At 37.7% G+C, this 25,957-nt stretch overlaps 1 protein-coding gene across 1 annotated transcript in view; it reads right to left on the reverse strand.

Moving 5' to 3' along the window:
- Nucleotides 1–25,957, reverse strand: part of LOC129001808 (rho guanine nucleotide exchange factor 12) — a 421,244-nt gene that overhangs the window by 129,346 nt on the left and 265,941 nt on the right. Inside the window, exons 21-22 of the mRNA XM_054429256.1 lie at nt 22,119–22,200; nt 11,040–11,095 (exon numbers count right to left, since the gene is read on the reverse strand). Of these exons, the coding sequence (XP_054285231.1) occupies nt 11,040–11,095; nt 22,119–22,200 (138 nt within the window). The remainder of the gene's footprint in view (nt 1–11,039; nt 11,096–22,118; nt 22,201–25,957) is intronic.

Here is a 25,957-nt window from a genome sequence, read left to right on the forward strand (position 1 = left end):
CAGACGCGTCATTTTGTTTGTTAATTTGTCTTCCACGCCTGCTCAATGGGTGTAAACGGTTCCGACAGTGTTGTTGTTTGAAGCGATGCCTACGCGAGAAAACAAGTAGGTGCTTTGGATTTTACCAGGGTTATTGTGTTGATTTAGACCATTTTAGACATATTACTGACATACCGGAATAATTTCTTTCTTTTCAGTAAAGATAATTAATAATAAATACTGGAGGTCCCTTTTATTTTACGTTACCAATGTGCCTCCAAAAAATAAGTTTATGGAGATTCGCTGTCCAAGCTATAAAGTAACATAATTACACAGACAAAATCAAACAAGTCCATTTTGTGAAATCAAAAATAGACAGCAAAAATAAATAAATGTTAACTCAGTAGCAGTTCAAAAGTAATATAACTACTCATTTTTACAAAGCCCTAATTAGGTTGGAATAATAACAGTCTATAACAACTAACTAGCTCACAAACGTTTTCCAAAGTCGTGCTAATAAAAACAAATAAACAATCAGTTTCAGATGAAATAAAAATAATGAAATCTGATCCAGTTGCACAACAAGATAGGTCATGAGCTTTTTGATTAAACACGTTGACAAGCTTGTTGTTTGCTGATTTACCGCAATATCCGAGCAAAACATGGCAGATTGTTGTACATTTTGAACACGAATGTCAATCATCGATTACACAACACAGTTTACACGGATACGTCAAACAGAGTTCCGTTATCAGTTGTAGGATCTGTATCTGATAAGGTGGGGGCTCACTACAGCCAGGTCAATCATACTGATATTGATGTAACTATCGTTAAATACCACACTAAGCTATATAGCTCAAATAAAAAAGTTAATTACTTCTAAACGAGGATAACATGGGAGAGACGACATAAGCCTACCATCTTCCCCATAGAGAAATTGGCTAAATACTGTAGGTACATGCAAGAAAAACGACGTTTTCCATGAAAAAAATCAATTTATCATTAGTAGGTAGTAGTAAATATTTTAGGATGTTAACACGAATTTCTTAATTTGGATATTTTTAATTTCGAGTTTATACAACTTATGTTAGTTAATGTCCGTCACAATTATTTCAATAATTAAAAAAAACCGGTTAAACAGGAGTAATCCTAAATAAACTCTACTTCCCAAAACCTCGTATTCTACAATTCGCTCTCGCTGTACCAAAACCGCAACGCTTGACCACAAACACACAAATACTGTATCCTGGAATATGTACACGAGAAATCTATAGCTCTGAAAACTTAAATACGATTTTATATGACTCTAATTAATTGCGGCTCTTAATTATAACGTTGTTAACCTAGCGGCCTCTAGCCTCTTGGCCTCGTCTCTCACAATGGCCTCTTGTGCGAGATACATCTCTGATAACAAGAGTACAACACTTATCTCGTTCTTCATGCCTTCAACGCTTCGACCTAGGTGTTCTCAATAACCAACAAATTACTTAATTATGCTATACGATCATACTTCATTTATGACATACAATTTTCATATATTGCAATCTAAAGATCATCACCATACAATATGTGTACAGTGTTTTATGTTTTTGTGCAACACGCTAGATTAAATTGTGTTTCAAGTTCATTTATGTTTGAAAGATGTTGACTAAATGTGTTTATATTTTAGAAGAATGTCACCACCTACTTCACTATACCATGCTTTTATTCAGACTTGCATAGGCTCTACATCTGGTTTTCTAATTGAAAATATTTAGGATTAAAACAGTCAAGTTTTTATTTGCTAGGTTTGAAGTTGGCGAAACAAGACAATTCAGTTAATCATTACATCAAAACCCAACAAAACAGAAATATACATGAAAATCTATCACATCTGACGGCATTTGTTTAAATCTACTTCGACACTGATCTCGGCCCTTGGTCCTCGGTTCGTGGCGGCACTGAAAAAAATGTACTTTGAGCGTATGGCCTCGGCTGGTGCGTCCTAGGACTGTTTTGGCACTTGCGTAATTGCTGACTGAGTGTGTGAGACTTTTTTTGTTTTTGTTAGACATTTTGTTTTCGTTTTTGTCAAAAAAGTATTGTTTTTGTGTAAATAATGTGTTAAATTGTATATTCTATTTTATATTTATAATTATGTATGCAGGTTAAGTGTAAGAAAGGGCCATGTGGCCCTAACTTTGCCTGTTGAAAAAATGATTTTCATTTCATTTTCATTTCATCTCGTATGAGTATCAATCTACTATCTGAAATAAACTGATAAATGATTACAATGTGACAGCTAGGATACAGTACCAGTGTGCACATTAAAATTTACTTATAATGTCGTAGATCATGCAGTAGTTTATAAATGCTAGCCAACGATTTATTTGGTCAAGATAGTTTCAAATTTCTAAGTTAATTCATTAAGTTAGCTATAGATAAATGAGACATCATCGCTCTCAAAAATTACCAGACCTTACACACTGCACTGGACCGTCCTTAAAATTTGTCTTGCACTGAGCCATAATGATGATAAATTTATAAGGTGTTTAATATACCGCTTGTTACTATCAATCACGTGAGTAGTACTACTCGTGCAAGGCCATTTCGATTTCTATACAAAAGAAAATGCATATTACAATAACTATTCCAGAAACACGTTTCCAGTATTGTTGCCCGTACAAAGTTTACGAAGTGTCAACGTATTGATTGGTCGGAGTCATTCCGCGTTCAGTCACACCAGAAACAAAAGGGAGCAAAAATAGCAAAGTTACGGCGCTGGGAGACGGGCGAGGTGATAAGTTGCTTGTTAAATTAAGCGAAACCGCAAAACGTAAACGGTGAGCCGGCGCCGGGTGGACTAGGTTGGCAACACTTTCATCCTCTGAAAGTCACGTATATCACGGTGTGAAGGATATCCTGATAAAAATTAATAGATTGGTGGTGAAGGAAGTGATTGAATTCAAAAAATCAATAAAGTTAGTGTTTTTCTTCGTGGATAGGCTTCAAGTCACATACTGTAGAGTAAACTTACACCTTTCGGTCTCGATAGAGAGAGCCGTTCGAGAAACTCGACTCACTCAAGTGAAGTTTCAAGAAGAGTTCACAGGGCGAAAGTGAGGTCACAAATGGTTCCGATTCCAGGGAAAGAAAAACAGCTGAGCAAGAGACGATGAATCTAAAAAATACCGCATGTCCTCATAGACATCCTACATCAGTTATGTGTAGGAGGTGAAATTATAAAGAAAAAATATCCAATGAGTACTTTAGTCCATAGGCCATTAACCAATCAACTAATCAATCATTTCTAAAGAACATTTTATGATAATTTCTTCAAAAGAAAAACAATGCTTAGCTTTAACAAAGTTGCACTGTATTATATACACACGCATATTTGTCCACGTCGAACAAGTTTTTTAAATCATAATACTTCGACTTGTGCTGTTGCATTTTTTACAATTTTAATTTGTATATGTGGAACGTTATCGATAGGAATAAGAAAAATCGCTACAACCTTCTAGGAAGAAAGAATGAAACAACCTTACTAAAAGTTTAAAAATACGGTTGACTAACTAAATTAGCAACCCACTTCAGCTGACAGAGTATATTTTACACGAACAAATCAGGACTTCCTAAATTGATTGTCCCATCAGTATCGTCAAGTTTGCCAAACTGTGCAATTCTGAACATCCGGAACGGCAGCGTAAACGTGTCACCAAAGTCTATTTCAGACAAGTATAATAGTTTTGAAGTTTTGTCAAACGTTGCGCAGAAGACCTCCACATGAGTCATCCCAGTGGTTCGGATGCCAAAACAGTCTGACGCGTCAATCTGAGCCCATTCCATTCAGATGGTAGTTGGCAATGGTCCAGACATCGGTATCTCAACATAACAGATCCGTGTTCTACACACGCACTGCGAGCGTGCTCTAAACTGATCCGCCTTAGCTAATTTTCGCGAATCAAACTACTTATTAAAAAAAAAAATACAAAGAGTTTGAGGTAAGTTAAAAAAAAATACCAAAATATCGTGGCTATTGCCCATGCAAATTTACAAAACTTAAAATTGTATCATTCCAAATATGTTTTAATTCAACTCTGCAGTCAAGAGTCTGGGCGAGGGAAAACGGAAACAGTGTAAACAGAAAAATGTGCTTGCTCTTAACGTATACATGCAGACAATAAGATAAATGATAATAAGATAGATAAGATGATAATATGACTGTAATAAGTTAGATGATAATCATTGCAGGTAAATATTTTTTTCCTTGTGCTATGTTTATTTATTGATTCATTTATGTTTATTTAACTATCACTTTTAATTGGTTTGGTTGGAATAATGTAAGACTTACTCAAAACTCTATGCAGTAATACTACACTAAACACCATTAGCTGGCACCAGCATTGTAAAATGCATGCTTCTGCTATAAGGTAATTGTGCTATTGTTATTTCTTTGCGGTAGGATACTCGCTTATGGGTCAAGTTTCACCTTAACCGCATAAGTGAAAACCATTTATTGATATCCCGTATCGTGAGTAACTTAATAACTGAATAACACATTTACATCTTTACCCTAAAATTATTTTTAACCAACCAGGTACCTAACTTAACTTACAAACTAGCTTTTTGCAAATTCGATTGGGAGATTGTTTTACAAATTTATCCTCAGACAAAAATGCCAAACAGCCTATAAGCAATCGTCGTTATTTAATAAAGCAGGGTATACAACTTTGACGACAAAGTATGCGGCGACCACATGTCTGTCTAAACATCTCCAAACATAATTTAAACCTTCCAAGGATGAGCGAGACAAGCAATTTGTCTGAAGCGGATACAAAATGTTTGCTGACACTTGGTGGCATTTCATCAGCTTACATAACGTGACTGTTCAGCATTTCACTGTTATTGTTCCTTGGAGGAATCACTTCACCTGTCGCGGTTTACAGCAACGCATTCCTCAATTTCACAAAAGTAATACTACTTTACTCCGCATATTGTATCGTTCTCAATTTTCACAAGCATTTACAGTTAGGATTTTTGTTACATGATAAAACCCATGTCAGAGATGTACGTTAAAAAACATTAACTGTTAAATATTAACTGTTTGTAATAGTACATTACGTTACTAGTCAGGAAAACAGGCGATTACCATTAAAAAACTGTACAAATCCGTTACATATTCCCACCGACTAAAGGTATTGCCAATCACTTACTACTCATAAAATCTAAGGGAGGTTATGTTTTCGTTTATTTGTTCGTTTTCGTTGACTTATTGATAATTTTAATCAGCAGGTGACCGGTAAAAAATCATTACAGTACAGTAGCACGTAATGAAACCCCATTTGATTAAGCAGGCAGCAAACAGCTGTTTTCTGGACTAATTTCATGGTTGAAAACTGTATCAAAACAGTGTATTGTGACGAAAGATACATTTGTAACTAAACGACAAAAGCGTCTCCGGCAGAATCTTTCGAGAATATCCATTCTCTAAATTATAAGATATCACTCTTTAAACGGCGACAGAAACAAAAAAAGGATTTAATAGACTATGTATGGAGGAAACAAGCTAGATTTATGCCGACCATCGGATCCTCCATTTTTGGGTGGAGTATATTGATAGAGAATGTACACAGACATATTTTATAAAAGATTATCATGATTACCAAACGAATTAATCCATTCGCCCCACGAGGATATAGGAAAACATATCTGTAAAGAACTTTTAAGTCAGGTTTAATTTTTAGAATTATAAAATTATTTCAATGTTCATATTTTAAATATTTTTTTATGTACCACATTAATTTCTCTTCTCATACATATACATTTTCATTTAGCCTGACCAAACTAAAAAAACACGAATAACCAATTTTCTAGAGTATTAGGCACAATATTTCCACCCGTTCTCGACTATGCCTGATTTACATTGTACCATGCGATGTTGGTGGGGTGAGAAGATTCGATACTGTGTGCTCGACTTGAGAAAAGGGAGAAGAGAAATGAGAGGGTGGAGATTGACCGAGGGGTCGAGGGGGGAGGGTTTGAAATACTGTCAGCCGCTCCACCTCACGTTGCAGGACTCGCCTTCAAACAGACTTCATCTTTCGGTCATTTGACAATTAAACCTTTCTATTGGAGTTTTGCTTCCGAATACGGCTGTAAAAAGGACTAACAAGATAACCTCCCCAACATTCAATGCATGTTAAGAAAATTTGTTTTTGTGTTACCTCTATTAACAAAATATTGTACACAGGCATTTATGAATAGAACCATACTATAACAAGATTACCACCAGAAATGTCGTCACAGGTCAGAGTTATAAACACTAGTATAATAAGTACCTGACCAAAAACACGGTTTGATTGAATCCATGGTGGTTTTCGACGCCTACTGCGTTGTCAGTTGGGGATTTCTACTAGACGTTTCAACCTTACTGTGAAGAGGTTTGCCTATCTCTAGTCTCAGTCTGGCCACTGAGGATACCTCTTCAACACAAGGGTGAACGTCTGATAGATATATCCACCTGCCGTCGTGGTTGATGTAAAAAACCACCTTGGATTCTAATGACTTCAAACACACGAACACGTACAAGAAAAAAAATCGCAGAAAAATACTTCTTAAATTAATTGTTTTTTTATGCTCTTCAAATTGGTTTGAAGAGAAGTTGAGAAATGTTATGTTTTAAGAGTCAAAAATGAGAAAAACCTATTTTTAACCCATAAAACCCCCCGTAAACCCCCGTTCCCATAGTCCGATTATGCTGGTTCGCGAACTCGTTCGAATAAACGTAGGTTTACACGTTTGTACCAAATTTAATCAAAATCGGATCATTTTTGCTCGAGTTATCGCGCGAACGGACACACACACACACACACACACACACACACACACACACACACACATATGAATTTGATACCAAATTCATATATATTTGATTCATATCAAATATATATGAATTTGAACGATTAGTGTTTTTGGCCTCTGGGGACATCAAAATGAAAAAGTAAATCGGTCCCGCGTCCAGGTCATACCATGAGACCTACGGTAATAGCTACTTCCCTATAGGGAAATTCGCTAAAAAACAGAAAAAAAACGAACTCATTACTTTTTAACATTCATCTATTAGTTACGTTTTGTTTTACCCTTCCTTTACTACCCTTACCTCTCCGAGTAACACCGTCTGTCCGGGCCTAGCTCAGGGGCCAAACTTGTCGCGTCCACACTGGACAAGTTCCTCTCCATCACACGTCCGTGCTGATCCATCTTCAGACGGAATTATAAACAATTCTAACACACTTTAGCACATTTCTGTCACACACTGACTATTAGCAAAGGACACTTTGCGTTCATTTAAGAATTTCCACCCTAAATTCACCTGTTCAGGAGTATAAAAATAGTATTGAAAGGAGTTAAAGGTAGAAGGAAATCGATCTGAATACCACGTTCAGTTCAAAAGTGAGTTCTACTGTTGCAGCTTAATACAAATTTCGCGCCAGCTGAACTAGTCGGACGATGTATAATTATACTGTGGAATGGTTCCAAAACATCGCTCAAAAGTTCAACTCTTTTTCCATTGCAACGAACAAAGAGTACTTACGTTTTTTCGTTAAAGACAAGATTAAAAGCCAAGAAGTCATGCAAAAATTAACTTTTGGCAACGGCGACATTATTGCGATTCACAAGAGAGTATTGAATACTCAGAGTAAAAAAAATTATTATACAGTAGCTCATTGGGAAACCGAAATTATATTGGTAAAGTAGTAGCAAAAAATTTGATCGACTATATTTCTAGTTGTGCGAGCGAATCAATAAAAAGTGTTATGTTATTTGTTTTGCTTCACACTATTTGTTTTATTCGTAGACCAAAAACACGTCCTTCAGGTGAACACCGTATCCGTACTAAACGCAGGTCGGATGAAAATCGTAAATGTTGAAAAGCTTTATCTATTTATTACCTACACACGTGCAAACTTATACAAACAAAGCAAAGCTTGACGCGAACACGAATAAAACACCGTGCCAGAGGCCACAACACATTGCTTCATCGTTACGACACAAGGATGATGAAAATAACTCAAAACAGACCCTCAGTCCCTGCCCTGCCTACAGCCGGTACTGATAAACCCATCATCAGACCCCCGCTCCCTGCCCTGCCTACAGTCGGTACTGATCAACCCTTCATCAGACCCTCGCACCCTGCCCTGCCTACAGTCGGTACTCATCAACCCATAATCAGACCCTCAGTCCCTGCCCTGCCTACGGTCGGTACTGATCAACCTATCATCAGACCCTCGCTCCCTGCCCTGCCTACAGTCGGTACTGATCAACCCATCATCAGACCCTCGCTTCCTGCCCTGCCTACAGTCGGTACTGATATACCCATCATCAGACCCTCGCTTCCTGCCCTGCCTACAGTCGGTACTGATAAACCCATCATCAGACCCTCAGTCCCTGCCCTGCCTACAGTCGGTACTGATCAACCCATCATCAGACCCTCGCTTCCTGCCCTGCCTACGGTCGGTACTGATCAACCTATCATCAGACCCTCAGTCCCTGCCCTGCCTACGGTCGGTACTGATCAACCCATCATCAGACCCTCGTTTCCTGCCCTGCCTACGGACGGTACTGATAAACCCATCATCAGACCCTCAGTCCCTGCCCTGCCTACGGTCGGTACTGATCAACCCATCATCAGACCTCAGTCCCTGCCCTGCCTACAGTAGGTACTGATCAACCCATCATCAGACCCTCGCACCCTGCCCTGCCTACAGTCGGTACTCATCAACCCATCATCAGACCCTCAGTCCCTGCCCTGCCTACGGTCGGTACTGATCAACCTATCATCAGACCCTCGCTCCCTGCCCTGCCTACAGTCGGCACTGATCAACCCATCATCAGACCCTCGCTTCCTGCCCTGCCTACAGTCGGTACTGATAAACCCATCATCAGACCCTCAGTCCCTGCCCTGCCTACGGTCGGTACTGATCAACCCATCATCAGACCCTCGCTTCCTGCCCTGCCTACGGTCGGTACTGATCAACCCATCATCAGACCCTCGCTCCCTGCCCTGCCTACAGTCGGTACTGATCAACCCATCATCAGACCCTCAGTCCCTGCCCTGCCTACGGTCGGTACTGATCAACCCATCATCAGACCCTCTCTCCCTGCCCTACCTACAGACGGTACTGATCAACCCATCATCAGACCCCCGCTACCTGCCCTGCCTACAGTCGTTACTGATCAACCCATCATCAGACCCCCGCTACCTGCCCTACCTACAGTCGGTACTGATCAACCCATCGTCAGACCCCCACTACCTGCCCTGCCTACAGTCGGTACTGATCAACCCATCATTAGACCCTCGCACCCTGCCCTGCCTACAGTCAGTACTGATGAACACATTATCAGACCCTAAGACCCTGCCCTGCCTACAGTCAATACTGATAAATACCTCATCAGACCCTCAGTCCCTGCCCTGCCTACAGTCGGTACTGATCTACCCATCATCAGACCCTAACTCCCTGCCCTGCCTACAGTCGGCACTGATCAACCCATCATCAGACCCTCAGTCCCTGCCCTGCCTACAGTCGGTACTGATCAACCTATCATCAGACCCTCGCTTCCTGCCCTGCCTACAGTCGGTACTGATCAACACATCATCAGACCCTCGCTTCCTTCCCTGCCTACAGTCGGTACTGATCAACCCATCATCAGACCCTCAGTCCCTGTACTCCCTACAGCCGGTACTGATCAACACATCATCAGACCCTCGCTTCCTTCCCTGCCTACAGTCGGTACTGATCAACCCATCATCAGACCCTCGCTTCCTGCCCTGCCTACAGACGGTACTGATCAACCCATCATCAGACCCTCAGTCCCTGCCCTCCCTACAGCCGGTACTGATCAACACATCATCAGACCCTCGCTCCCTGCCCTGCCTACAGACGGTACTGATCAACCCATCATCAGACCCTCAGTCCCTGCCCTCCCTACAGCCGGTACTGATCAACCCATCATCAGACCCTCGCTTCCTGCCCTGCCTACAGACGGTACTGATCAACCCATCATCAGACATTCAGTCCCTGCCCTCCCTACAGCCGGTACTGATCAACACATTATCAGACCCTCGCTTCCTTCCCTGCCTACAGTCGGTACTGATCAACCCATCATCAGACCCTCGCTTCCTGCCCTGCCTACAGTCGGTACTGATCAACACATCATCAGACCCTCGCTTCCTTCCCTGCCTACAGTCGGTACTGATCAACCCATCATTAGACCCTCGCATTCGAATTAAATAATTCCTAGTCTATCGTATTTGAAACAATGTTCAGATATTGTAAATTATAATTTTGTAAGAGAAAAACATTGAAACGTGTTTAATATCCCAATTTATGCACAAACACTGTTAAAACGCACTATCTAGGGCAACCGTACTCAAGTTAAGGAAATTAGCCACCGGCATTCAACAAGTAATTCATCACTAGATGGTATTACAGATCGATGCCATGATAAAAGTGGACATGGCGTGGCGGGGGTTGTGTGGGGTGGGTGGGGGTTGTATCAAACCTAACCTCACTTCTCACTTGTATCACACAGTGCGTTTATCACTGTTCTACACAGCTGTGTAGTATACAAGTATACACAGTAATGTATATGCACTATTCACCACTCACGTATCACACGCACGTATCGGAGACACGATGTATGACGTGTGTCTGTCTCCCGTCGCGGTGCCACCACTCGACTGGGCGACGCTCGGCGCTCGGCGCTACCCTCGCGCGTGGGCGCCGCGACGCTTCTCAGCACCGCCTCTGCCTCTCATCATCTCGCATAGCAAAGTTCAAGAGTTCAACGAGAAATCCTACTAGTGCTGTAATTGCTGAGGTATTGAGATGGTCGTTTAAAACACAGGGAATTCTTTGGAAAAAACTATCTCAGTGAAAATAGAACAAATCTATAGAGAACAAGTAATATGTATGGAATTTAATAGCTTGGTAAATATTTTCAGAGTTTTGTTCGGAAACGTGTGTGAAAGAACTAATTAAGAAGTACAATTAGGCTACAAGAATCATATTACTTACTTGTTTGATTTCGAGAGGTTCGGATCACTTGTTTTCCGTCGTTCCCGCAGTTGTCTCTGAAACATACAAGTAGGATTATTGAGCTATATTGAGTGTGTAAAAGCTAAAAAACAATAAATACTTCAAAGGTAAAATTCGAGGAACATCCGTAAATTAGTAAGTATTAAATTACTAATGTCATTCAAAGGAAGAGATTAAAAATAAATTAATTCTTAAAATGTTTACTAATTGAATGACTATGCTATTAAAATTCCACTAGCATACAGTGATGATTTGGACAAATGTATCGCTGTTTAGTACAGTGAACTTTAAGTTTAATTAATTCTTGATGTATAATTATTGATACGATGCACAACAGTGCAGGAAATGGATAGAGTAATTTCCGAATAAAAATAGTGTAATCTGGGATGGATGTAATGGAGAGTGGATCATTGGGGTTTATGAAGGCACCAGCCTCACAAGTTTTTGAGTCAGCCCGGAGGTTGTAGAGTCCTAATTGAGAACAGTCCAGATCGCGAACAAGGGTAAAATCGTCCAGACTGCGAAGACCTCAACAATGCTGAGGACTACCAGAACGTGAGTCGTCCAGACTGCGAAAAATATTTGGAATCTGTAAAAATGGTCAAGTCACTGCTGTTAAATAGAAGAGACGGGCTGATATTTTTGTTTATAACGCATATTCATCTTATTTAGGATTAATTATGTTAAACTGCAGTATTTATATGAAATCATTGTTTTTTACCTTCTGTTTTAAGATTATTTGATTATTATAAGCCAAACATATTGATAAACAACCACTTTAAATATAATCAGAGCGGATTTGTGAGACAGAAGAATGCGGCTTTACTTACTACGTTTCATGAAGATATTATGTGTCTTCTAGAACACTGAACAATTCGTCCTGCTCCAGTATGTGTTTACCAGTCTTGATCTGTGATTCTGGCCAAATCATTCTGTTAAAGACCAAAGTATCTACGAATAGAATGGGTGGAAAACCCCAACCTCTCCAATGTTTTTGCAATCGGGAATCCTTTCCACCTTATAGACAACCCCCTACCCCTCGTAAACCCGGAAACATGTTCGCATTTTGGACTTTTTGCAATCAGGATTGTTCGCAATCGGGAGGGCACGAGCCAGGTTTTTGTTTGTTTTGTTATATCCTGATAACATTGACACTTCTGAGTTTTCTTCTCGTCTCATCCTAAACAATATTTATTGACTTCCAAACTGTCATTGTATAATTTTCTAGTGGTTACTACAAATATTAACTCCTTAAAAAATAAACACATCTAGGCCATATCATCTCTGAAATTGTGGGGACATACAGTAGTAAAGACAACAAACCCTTAACGACAAGAATTCTTCAAAGTCCATCAACACATTACTATCCTCAGCGACACAATATACATTTCAAAGTAGTCAGTGCGTTAATTTTGACAATAAAAATATATAAAGTGTATAGAAAAGACTAACAATCCCACAACATACCCAAACATATCCTCGGTTTACAAAAGGAACGGACAACGCACGACGATGTCGCTCCCTTTCCATTTACACTGTCATGTTCGACCCTATTACACTATGTTGATCACAAAAATAAACAAACTATAAGACGAAAACCTGCAACCATTCTCACATAAACGAACATTCGGTACAACTGGACACTACGGCTATCGATCATACGGCATTGTACTAAGATGAGATATCGTAGCGATAAGGTGCGGAAATGGTGTCATTCTCATGAGTTTGGGCAAACCCAGTTGCACAAATGGATATGATTATTAGTTATTGTAAAATAAACATCTTATTGGTTTTCAATCTACTAGCCACACAAGTAATTGTGTTTAATAACAAATTTCTGATTACTCTGACTGATAAAATAGTGAAGGTCGGTGCTTTAAGTGAATAAGTCCAGCTTTATTACTTCTTATGAGATTTAAACCGTTTGATAAAAACAATTAGCCTACTATATATTTTTTTAAATACAACTGTTTAGCTTTATAAAAATGCTAAACATATTTTACGTTAATTTGTTTGCTTAAAACTCGGTACTTTGACAAAGTTTACATTTTGTTGGATAGCTTCATTTCCTGATACAAAAAGAAATTAAGACTTGGTCTAGAAGCGACTTTACACGAGATCGAATTATCAACCTTCAGATTTCAAGGCAAGCTCTAACCATTCGGATACCTAACTAGATTCTTTACGTCAGGATAAATTACCAAATATCCACTATGTATCTATCGACCTATCTCTATATCCTGACTTTTTTCATAAAAAACCGGTGGTGACCCTTCAAACATAAAATCATTCGGATAGTATTTTGCAACAAATACACTATATGGGTTGGTAAACTTATTCTACAAAGTTAACGACTGATAGTTTAATTGATGTAATTAATTTTCATTGTTTGTTAGGGGTTATATTTCATTTATGTCCATCGGCTAAGTAATTGAACATTTCGTGGTGCTCGTACACTACACAAAGATTAAGCGAAATAATTTTACCCAGATGGAAATTATTATAAAATTACGATCACTCAAACAAGGCTAGTAGAATAAATAACAGTTTCGTCGCATACAAACAACTTGTTCAGTAAATTAAATAATCCAAACATGAAAATAAACAATACTATGTCAACATGACTCATTGGGTACTCTGTTTATCACGAAATAAACAAACCAAGATATTCCTAACTATTTACGTTTGACTGAAATTAAAATAAAGAAACCTATAGATAAAAAAAATGATGTTAATGTAACAGTAATAATTGATATTAATCCTGAATCTCTCTCTAAAACGGACTATTAACATGATATCTATGTTGAAAAAAGATCACTTTGAGAACTAAGGAATTCCGAAGCCATGATTTTAGTTTAGGGTTTCAAATTTTAGAAGTTAAGCTTTAATATTTAAAAGTCTAGCAGCCGACGCTTACAATTTAAAGCTTTCAGTGCTGTTTTTACTAACAGCTGGTTTCTAACTGTCATTGAAATGTTTATGCTACAAGTTTTTTGTTTACAATAATATTGATCTCGGTGTTTGCCTACTAACTAATTTAAAGTTAATGAGTTAAGTTACGTAAAAGTTAAAATGTAGTTTTTCCCCTACAGTAAGGATCTGTGTTATCAGTAAATTTGTTATTGTGAACTATACATCTCAAACACTTGCGTATAATAATGTTTATCGTAAATGCAATCTGTGTAGCCTACGTATAAGTTTATGCCAAGAAAATTGTAACTTATATTTGAGAAATATTTTCAAGATAATATCGCTTAATTGTTTAAGATTTAAGTGGTATACGTATTGATACTTCTTTTTCTTCATGTTCGAATGCTTGTTTGTCAACCGGTGTAGTAGGTCTCTAGAAAACAGTCCAATAAGCTACAGGGTGTCAGTAGAACCCAAATTCGATTCATACCATACCATAACTATCCCAGTAGTACCGTATGGTTCAGAAACTTCGGCACTGATTAAAGAACCGAAAAACCTTGTTGCTGGGTTTGAGAATAGAGCGCGAGGAAGTAAAGTTTAAGATAACGGAGGTTAAGATACGAAAGAACAGAGAGCTACGAGAAATGTATAAACGCCCAGATATAGGGGCGATTTTCAAAAGAAAAAGCCTTGTATGGGCAGCCTATGGTGGTGTAGATAAGATACATCAACTTTAAAAAGTGGATTCCAAGGAGTACCACAAGGTAGACGACCACTAGGAAAACCAAGAATGAAGTGGAGGGTAATGAAAGACTATTAGAAGAAGCATAGGATAGAAGAGAATGGGAGGCCGGAATCCTCAGTGGTTGCTATAGGTCAAACCGTATCACCACACTATTCGCTGAGTATGGTAACATTTCTATTGAGTTTAGCCTATAAATGAATAACTGCGGAATATCTGTTTTTCGAGTCTGATTGAATACTTCGCTCATTATCAACGCAACCCGATGGCTGTACCAAGTGCCGCAGTGCCTGACTCTGTTTAGCGTCTCAACCGACATTTTAACACCTCAAACAGTCGCAAACTATTTTGGTTGTCCTTGCCCATACTAAACCAGACTTGTATTTTATGTAAACGCAGGTAAATCAACTCAAAACGAAACCTCTTAAACCCAGCTTATAAGCCTCGCTGCACCGCGGCATCGCCAGTGTACACATGGAGACAGGCGTGTAATTTATACACACAGACCCAGTAAGTGCCGGGCCTTTGAGGTGTCGGGGAGAGGGGATTGTAACCGCCCTTAATGAGGCTTTGTGATGCAAACACCCGCCGTCCAAACATTCCACCCCATACCAGACCACATGCACAGCATACACAAGAGGTATGTTAGAGTGGTCGGGTTATACTGCTAAGGTACCAAAGCCGACACCAAAATGGCACACTGGTATTTAATTACGTTTCAGATTATTTTCCCTGCTTAAAATTATGTACTCTACCACCATTGGTGAAACTTAAGTTCGGGATAATTAAGATACACATTAAGAAAGCAACTCTTAAGCACGAGGCTACGAGGTATTTTCAAGTGGAGGCAAAAGTATTCCAGTAAACATGAAATACGAACCGGTATTCAATAAGGTTTTACCACCATGGTTAGACCTGGGCTCAGAATTATATTTTCCATTCTAGGTTATCTGGTCATATGAAGCTAAAACTAAGACCAATGTGCATAAGCACGAGGTTGTATGTACTGTAGCATTATACTAGTAACGACAAACGACATGTTTTTGTCCATTACTCAATGGCACTAGCCAACATAAATATTTGCAACCGGTACTCAATAATGCTTCATAAACTCTTTGCTATAAAAAAAATTTACTCGTACGCATCAAAGGATTAATACAATACATTTTGGTCTTTGTTTTCCCCATGTGCTATCTCCTATAACAAACTGAGCGTTATTTCCTTTAACAAACTGTAAGAGTTTCCTACCAAAAGAAAAATATTAACTTCAACACATGTTTTTATACAATCTGTGCACTAAACAGTGATTTATGATGTCTATTGAGTATTTCCCCTATAAATTGCGAAAGAAACTGTTCATCAACATTGTGTACGAATACATTGAGAAAAAACTAACTTCAGACCTCCGTTCTGCACAGTCATTAATCGTTAAACAAAAAAAGCATACACAATCGTTCGAAATACAGTATGTAAAACGGTCTATAGAACACTACAAAACCTGAAATCAAACAAAATACATCAGGTAGTTAGGATACGTTTCACTACCAACTTAATTTGCAATGCTATGCGAATATGCTAACGTTTCACGCCGACAATTTATATACTGTGCAACAGCTAACAAACTACAGCTTGCCTCTAAAGTGGGAATGAATTCATGTTGACAACTCGAGGAAAGTGAACTTTCTACTTCTATAACTAAAATAGAATATATAAAATTCCCATTTGCTTTGGAGTGCGAGAAGGTTGGAAAAGCCCAATTAGTTAGTAACAAGAACAGGAGTGATGGTGGTTTAATGTACCAAACGTCAAAAAGTAATTTACAGAACCACTATTTTGATGTGAAGGCTGTTGACCACACCTTAAAAATGACCATTCGATAGTTATTTTGAGTGGAATGTTAACATTAAAACTTATTTCCACTCGAAAAGAAACCACAACCATATACGCTGCGGCGTAGTAGAGAGTACAATAGACCTGTTGCTCGAATTCGAGCAATTGCAAAGTTTTACGGGCGTTATTTCAAAACGAATAACAGTCATAATTTCCGATGACTTAAACAGTCAACTCAAAAATAATTTAATTAATCACTCCACTCCAGTTATCGAAACTGAAAACAAACGCTCTTGTGTGTATATCATGTGTTTACTACGAACAGCTGTAATTTGTCCGTTTAAGTAAACAAAATCTTTTATCCATCAGAAATACATTGTGATTTTGATGGCCTGTGGGGCGAAGCCCGAGGACTTGTATTAACAGGAATTGGTGAAAGGGGGCATCTACACAAACAATACTTCATTTTGACACATCGTTTGTAAAAATCCGTCCATTATTAAAGGAGGAGTAGTGTTTCGTAGAAATCGCCTTCACGAATTAATGAGGATACAAGGTATTAGAACCACATAAAAGTCGTGAAACAATAATTTAAACATCTGTAACGTTACTTTCGTCGGTAGGAACGAGCCGAACATCATAGAAACTTCTTTCAAGAACTTTAGAAAATGTACAGTTTAACTTACAACACGCTCCTTGTCATGGCTACCTCCACACTGGTCGCACACCCAGCCATACTCCGTCTTGTCCTTCCCGAACTTGACAATATCCGCTATCCTGACACACGCCGCGTGAAACAGCTGTCCGCACTTGAAACACCGCACCACACTCTTGACCGCATGGACCAGCTGGGTCTTGCACTTGTAACACACGCCGGCCGTCATCGCGGCGGACTGACTGGATCCGGCACGAAGGACCAACGAACTGATAACGATCTACCTAGATAACAACTGGGGCTTGGCGTGCAACGCGAACGCACAAGTTAATAACCAATGTGATGGCTAGTGAGGCACTGACCGTAGTGGACTGAGTGACTGTCGATGACTCATCGCTATCACTGGACAGTGGCAAGCCCGGTTGACGTCGCTAGCGGTAAACAATCAACAGAGTGTCATCGGGTCATGGAGCTTATGATTAAACCTAATGGTACAAGTCGAGAGATAACGCCAGATTGTCCGAGGAATATCGTTAGTTGTTACATATTGACGAATTAACATGGGGAAATTCAACATGGCGTTTCTCTTTCGTTTGAAAGAACAAACGGTTAAAATTTCTGTCCATCCAATCACATAGTTAGCATAAATAAGACTAAGATGGGCAGGACACATCTGTAGAAGACCAGGGGAGTCAAATTTAATTTTATTAGACGCAGTTCCTGCAGGCAGGCGACCACTGGGTAGATCGAGATTGCGGTGGTGGGACCAAGTCCGAAAAGACACGAGAAGAACGAATGTTACGGAATAACTGATGGAAGACCGAGGAAGATGGCGAAAAGCTTTTGGCGAGGCCAAAAACCTGCTTAGGTTTGAGATGGCCAACTAGGTAAAGTAAGGTACTGCTAAGTAATTATTTGATGTTGTAGTTTGCTGTATTTGAAACAAACCATACGGTACTAGAAGAAGACGACGATACACTCGGAAACTATTTAGATTCAAGAATCGATACGAAGCTTTTAATCAGTGGGTATATGACTTATGATTCAACATTACTGGTTATACATTTACAGGGAAGGCTCAAATAGTATGACCAAGAGAGAATCATTCTTAATCACAGAAAATTCATGGAAAATGCCAAACGGAAAGTCCATCAGGTTTAACTTTTTTCTGAAGTTAACATTTTAAATACTAGGAGATAGTTGCATCTAGTTTCTACAAAAATGCACGATGACCATTCGAACTTATTAAAGAAAAAGATATCGTGATATAAATATTACACTCGAGAATAAAAACAAAATGTTAAAGCTGAAGCCAGTTGTTGGATAAAATCTACTAGCTTTGGTTTGAGCCACCAAGTGGGTTGCTGTTAATTCACTAATTACAGATTTTTAAACAAGAGCCAAACGAAACGTCGGCCTATTTTATGCTACAATATAATCCTTATGTCACACATCGATAAGTAACTACTATACATCGATAATGTCGCATAAGTTATCAAGGTATCAGAAACAAGAAAGACAAACATTTTACCATATGAGTGACTTATTTTTGATCCATTTTTAATTGTAAACATTGGCTACAGCAAGTCAAAATAGATATGATGTCCACCCTAGTATTCAAAGTCAAGGGTAACAAATACTGTGTAAATTTGTGGTATATCACTGTATTGAAAATATGTAAATTTATGTCTTTTTAAAATTAAAATATGAAGTAATAAAATCTACTGTTGGGTTTGGAAAATGCTGAACAAAGCCGAGATACCGAGGAATCACAACACACGTGCTGAGGTAAAGGTAGGGACGGAGGGGCTCCACAATCAATATCAAATGTCAAGGGGTATGCTGGCACAGAGATACACTGTACAGTGCATCCCTTACAATGGCATCTAACAAACACACACACGCACGCACACATAGAGTATGTCTTAAAGGGTTGGTCGTTCTACCATGGATTAAAGGAGTAGACAGTATACTCTCCATTATGTGGTTCTACTTCTGAAAACTGACTAAAACCAGCTTAGTTTGTAAGAACCAAATTTGGTATTAAAAGGTACTTAAAGGAATCGCAGTAATACTATTATAGTATTAAAATTTTAAATTCAATGAAATTGAAAATAAGAAAATATATGAAAGTGTATACTCAAATGTCTTATGGAGCTGATAAAATACAGAAAAATAAGCCTCGTCAGCTGTTGCAAACTATGAACCGTCAAAACCAAGAGATCATACTGGAACACGAATCTAGTGCTGTTTGAAGAATAGAAATGAAGATCCTAACAAATCAGGGATAAATAAATAAAAAAGAATAGTTTTTAAATGCAGGCATTTGTTAAAGTTGTAAAGCCGCGTTTACCCCGGAGTTTGCAAAATAATATTTGAAACAAAAGTTGTAATTTGGATTGTTGTAGCCGTATGTTTAAAACGTGTTTTACTGTACTTGTAAACATTAATGTAAACGTGATTTGACAAACTATTATTTCTATATGAAACAGTCCATAGTTATAAGTATCCAATAGTCAAGGCTATTGGAATGAAATTGACAATCTGTGCTAGATTTATTTGTTAACTTCTCAGAAAATGAAACTTATTATTGAAAGACCCCGGAAAACACAACGATGCCAAAGTAAAATTAACAAAACAAACAAACAGTGTCGGCAAGGCAGTATTTGGCACTCAATAGTCGGTGATGTAGTTTTCATCATAGTTGCTAGGAGCGCTACTGTCGCAAGCGGTGAGCACCGCGCATTCTGGTAGACAAACTTGTAACTCGGTAATATTCCAATGAGGAATCGACCTGCCAATGAATATACTAATTATCTACTAATTAATACAGTATTGTATATTCGTTCTTTATTGTAGACTTGGGATCTGCCATTTTACAATTTTTTATTCACAGATTCTATTAAATATACAAGTTTCATGCTACTGTACTATGATAAAAGTAGTTGGGGAAAGGTGTTTTTTTTTCAGCAAACCACGGTTTTATAAATCGTCAGGACTGGTCTATTATTGTTGAACTAAACGAGATCTAGTTGTTAGATTTGGGTTAATTTGGGCGAGTTATTTCTATTTATATTCAAAACATAGATGAGATAGCTAGTATCGCAGACATTGGAAACATTGGCTACATTGTCTGCTAGTATAAACTTAATATGCAACAAAACATTTGTAAAACGGATGTTCTAAAATAGGTACATGTATTTTGAAGAGGAATCATAATTTTTCAAAAGAGTTTTCTGTTTTGTCTTAACTTATATCGTTGTACTGCACTTTATTTTTGAACTACCTAATAAGTATACAGATTTTGCAAAATGTTTCATCATTTAGTATCAATTGAAGAACAGATAAAATATTAGTTTTTTCATTAAAATATAAGTATAAGCTATTACGGTACCGGTAGTATGGTAGCATTGACTTTTGGATACTGAAGATGGTAGTGTAACTACAGTTGGGTACGAGATAACGATAGAACAAAAAGTAAAACATACTGCCGTACTAGCATAATATGATACTACAATACAACGTATTAGAAAATTAGATTTCTACGCCAGGTTTTGTGAATAGGATTACACAATTCATCGTCAGTATTGTACATTGTAGGAGGGTGAGTTGCAGCAGGGAGGGTGGGGGAGCTCTTAGTTCCAGCAGAGCCGAGCTGATATGATGATAAGGGCCTGCTTCAGAGTTCAGAGGAGGAGGAGACCTTCATGTAACATTGTTTAACATATCCTCTACTCTGTGAATTAATATTAGGCAATTGAGTCGTATTGTTAGCTATCGCTAAACCCAATAATCGCTCACTAACTCGAACTCATCAATAGGTTATGATGTCGAATAATATTTTTCATTGCATTGCTGATTTAATTTGTATAAGAACATTGCGAGTTGTTTTACCACTAAATAATATAAGCCAAACATGAGTATGGATTCTGTAGACTCCTTAATCGTCCTTGTTACAACAAGGTATAATAATAAAGGTATAATAATAATAATAAATAGCGATGTACATAGTTATGATACTAGAAATAAGTTTGATATTTTTGTACCTAGAAATAGGCTTCAAAAATCATTGTGTTCTTTTCCTGTTTCAGGCATTAAACTTTTCAACAAATTGCCCCAATGTACAAGAAATCTACACACAAAAAAATTCTCCACTTTTGTAAAAAATTGGCTCACTCTAAATCCTTTTTACCACATATCCGAATTTTTCAACTGTGACAAAAGCAATCTGGTGGTAACCGTTTGAGTCATTTTCAGGTACACCTGCATGGTTTGTGCACGTTTTCTTGTTTTGTTTTTTGACTAGAGCTTATTTATTTGAATTGTTTGTTGATGGATTTGATTTTGCATGTTTTGTTTATTTAAATGACGAGCCTATTGTACTTGTTGTATTTAATGGCAATAAAGACTTTGACTTTGACTTTGAAGGACGGACGATCAATGATTACTATTAACAAATGTACTGATTTACCGTACAGCTGCACTAACCCCCCCCCCCATTTCAAAGTAATAGGATAAAAATAGCGATTCATCAAAGAAAAAATTGACGAATCTTACATTTAAAATAATTATACAGAATTACAGGTTTTGGATTAACAAAGAGGCAATCTAGTTACCCAATGTCACTACAGTATGCGGGCTGACTTCTCGGACCCAGAATGATCCTAAAATTGTGATTGTATTACCAACTTGAGATAAAACTACACGCAGTATTTGCATTCGGAAATCTACTCTATATTTGCGTGAATGGTTTATTTGTGCAACTAACAATAAAACTGTACACTATTCATCAACCATACAAGGGGTGTTACTTAGACTTGCCAAGGTTTATTATGTATGGATGAAGTAAACGTCTGGCCCAGCAGTTAGAAGCTACACATAACAATACGAGTGCAGGTTACAGTAGGTGTATTCCTACCTTCTGGTGTATCCGGTCTTTGTAGCTCTCGGAGCGGTTGATGGAGGTGGCTGAAGGCTTGGTCTTGGTCACATGATGACTCCTACAACAAACAAAACATTCACTGTAAACACTCATGTGCGATCTAAATTCAGCTAGTACAGTGTATAGTATCTACTGACGGCTTCAAATATGATAGTTCAATTCATGTTTCAAATATTACGTCAGAAATTAAATCTGTATTCACTGGATTGGTGAGTGTCTTTGGCTATTAAAATATGCCCTCGCTACATTGGAAATAAAATAACAAACCATCAAAACCCCAATTTAAAAACGATTTTTGTCAAGTTTTCTCCTAATGTTTACAATTACATTTTATAAAATAACGAACAGCTGTTTGGATTAATTCTCACTTCTATCTGTCACTGATGTGTTTAGATTAAATGTTACAAAAATACCGCAACCATTTCCGATCACGTTTTGTAAGCAAATCCAAACCAAGTGAGATTTAAAACGTTGTGTCTTACATAACGGATTTAATTAATCGCAAGTGCAACAACTGTTCTTGAGTTTTGATAGCCGGGAAAAGGGCCGTGAATCAGTGTTGTATATGGCTGGGAAACTTACATTTTTTAAATCATCGTCGCCAAGTTTTTATATAATTTATGTTCAGGTTGGGTATGTACATATCATGCGCGATATGTACTCTTGGGCAATAAAATTTGAGCATAACCACCTGCACTAATATTTTTTGGTCAAGGGTAATGCTAGATTACGCAGCATTGCATACACAGTATCAGCATTTACTTCCTAAATGCTGCGAACTGATTGTTCCACTCCTCAGCACAATCAGCATCGCCATCTCAGGGCGTGGTCCTCAGCAACTGATTGATAGCCTCGAGACACGAACCATCATCGTCAGTCGTCACTACCTTTCATTCACAAATTGCCAGGTCAATACGACTCGCAGATTGATCCAATAGCCGAAACACCGGCGCTGAGCTTGTCAATGAAGCTAAAATACGACATTTGAATGGTACTTGGCTTGACTTGGCTTTACAAAACGGACCAAATCATTGACTCTGGATAGTGGAAGATCCCACTCGTCAAATTGAAGGTTTACATGTTCGCTTCATGTTGAAACTGAGTGCACTGGACGTTTATATTTTATTTCAATGTAGATTTTAAAATGTGTGCTCTACTGTTTGGTAGTAATATCGGATTCAGAGGTCAAAATAGTATTCCCAATTAGATAGTTTTACTTTGGTTTAACAGGGGGGAAATATTTTAAATACAAAAAACAAACGGTTAACAACAAGTTACACCTAAGTATCACAAATGCTTCGCGCGTTATTTTAAACATCCACGAAATAATCAAAACACTGATATGGATAGTGGTTGTGAATCCTCAAACCCGCTCACTTCCCCGCGCTAGGACATAGGAGATAAAATATTCATTCTCGCCAAGACACCTTGTTTCCACGATTCTTCTCGCGGGAATACTAAATATTCATTTTCAACTCAACAAGATCCCAAAACAGGTTAATTGTGCTGAGACTAATATCGTATTAAAACTAGGGATATGCATCAGATTTGTTGATGATAATGATTACGAAGATTAATTAAGTATTCGTGTTACCTACTATCTCACAGAGAAAAAAACATTTAAATAATAAATACATAATAAACCTTATAACTATATTGATCACGTATTGTAATTGATTTATCATTTGACTCACTTGATACTACGTTAATTGCTCTAATTCAATTTTGACAATTCACAGACTTTCCCACCTAACACTGTAGAGTATAATGGAAATCCTTCAACCATGCATTGCAGTTATAAACTAAGCTTCAGTTAGCTAAAGAACGACCAATATCAACCTACAATACCAAACTAAACCGCGATAAAAACCAAGTATTACAAACGTTTGCAATGTTATCACTGCACTCCATATCCGGCGTTATCACTCGTACAAACGACCTTGACCTTGACCGCCCCTGCACTGGCGCGGCTGTGGATTATCGATAACTTTATGTTATATAGTAATAGTTTTATAACCGATACCAAACAAAACTGAAGGTGGTATCTGTCTATGAATCTGTATGCACCGGTCGACAGTAGAGAGTGCTGAACCAGTAAACGTGTAAAAAATATATATACTGTATTATGAATCATGTGAGCATAAAGACATGTTCATGGCAATTAAATATTATTTGGCTACAGCCGGACGTCTGTTTCGAGACGGAGTTCTTCCTGTACATTTTGATTGGTCTCCATTGCAACAAAAGGGCACTACGATGTTTAATAGTATGGTTAATTTATATTTATATTATTATTTGTTACATGTTATTGTATACAAATCTAATGTGCAAATAAACTATTTGATTTGATTTGATTTGATTAGATATTATTGCAGGTTGAATATTATTACTATAAATTATCCAATTATATGAGGACGCGAGGTGCGTATTTCAATACAAATAAGAGTGATTGAGTGAAGGATGAGTGTAGAAAGTTGTGAGATGATCTGTGTAGCTTTGATACTGACTATGATCATAGAAAATTGTTGTCTATGTTATGTTTAGCAGTTTCATCAGGCAGGATCATTTTAAATACAATGACTAATTCTATATCGTAATTTCGAAATGTCTAAAATCATATAAAAACAACCACAAGTAAGTAACTTAGTAGTAAATATTCGTAAGCTTGGCACCATTTGGCATATTGCCTGGCATTATTTTGAACTTAATTACTCCGGTGGCTGGCTTAAAAAGCCATAAACCACATGGCAGCAGTGTTTACAAATATTAACACAAGTCTATTACGGTATCGAGCTGCACAATGCAAACTGATGTTGGATGTTTCATAACCTGCTTCTTACTACGTAGGATTCATGAATGGGGGAGCAAATGTTAACAGTATAAATATTTTAAAAGAGTTTTAGAATTTTTATTTTTGTTTGCATCTCCTCTTTTTTAAGAGACGTGTGATGAAAGAACCTAGAGAGTGTTGTATTTTAATCATATTCAAAGCAGAGTGTAATTTGGTTAGTTTTTTTAGCGAAGAACACACCAATCACGTGAATATAAACATGCCGCTAAAATAATTTTGAGATCCATTTATAGTCGTCAAAAATAAAACCTACGCGTCCATTTTTTTTTTTCATTTAAGATTATTGCCGGTGAAATGTATTACAGTAGTTTTAAAGATTTCTAAACATCACAGCAATCTTAATGTTCCTCTTCTTTAGTGTATAGAAATATTTTTTCAGTAATGAGCCCTGTTAACACTCATTATTTCACTGAAACTGAACTTATTATTTTATTAGTTAAATCAAAAGGTTTGTTTATGTATTAATGTGTTAACAAAATCAAACTCGTAATTATTGTCAATTTCGTATTTCAATTTGACGGGGTCCCAGATACATCTTGTTCGAAGGGAGAAGGATAAATGACAAATGCCAACCCGAACTGTTTTGTAATCAAGAATTTTTAGTTTCTTGTACATCAAAAAGAGTAAACACGTTCTAATCTGTGATCAAATTTGACACACACAAACACAAAAAGGTTTACTCAATTATTTTTATGACGAATAATTTTTGGAGGTTGGCAAATGACAGTAAGTTGTCTTAAGACCATAAAAAAGGTAGACCCAATGCAATCGTATCCTAAGAAAGACATTCAGTCTAAACTGTGTAATGCTAATTTCGTGAATGTAATCAACAAGTTCCCTATTCGATGCCATCTACTCACGCTTAAATTACATCTTAAGTTGTACGAATAAAGTTTTTTGTGTTTTACAGACAAACAACATTTAATCACAAACATTTTCACGTAAACATAATCTTGTCCAACAT

This window comes from Macrosteles quadrilineatus, unplaced genomic scaffold, assembly GCF_028750875.1.
Source record: "Macrosteles quadrilineatus isolate MER2022 unplaced genomic scaffold, UCM_ALF_1.0 Scaffold_8__2_contigs__length_117827958, whole genome shotgun sequence".
Lineage (NCBI taxonomy): Eukaryota > Metazoa > Arthropoda > Insecta > Hemiptera > Cicadellidae > Macrosteles > Macrosteles quadrilineatus.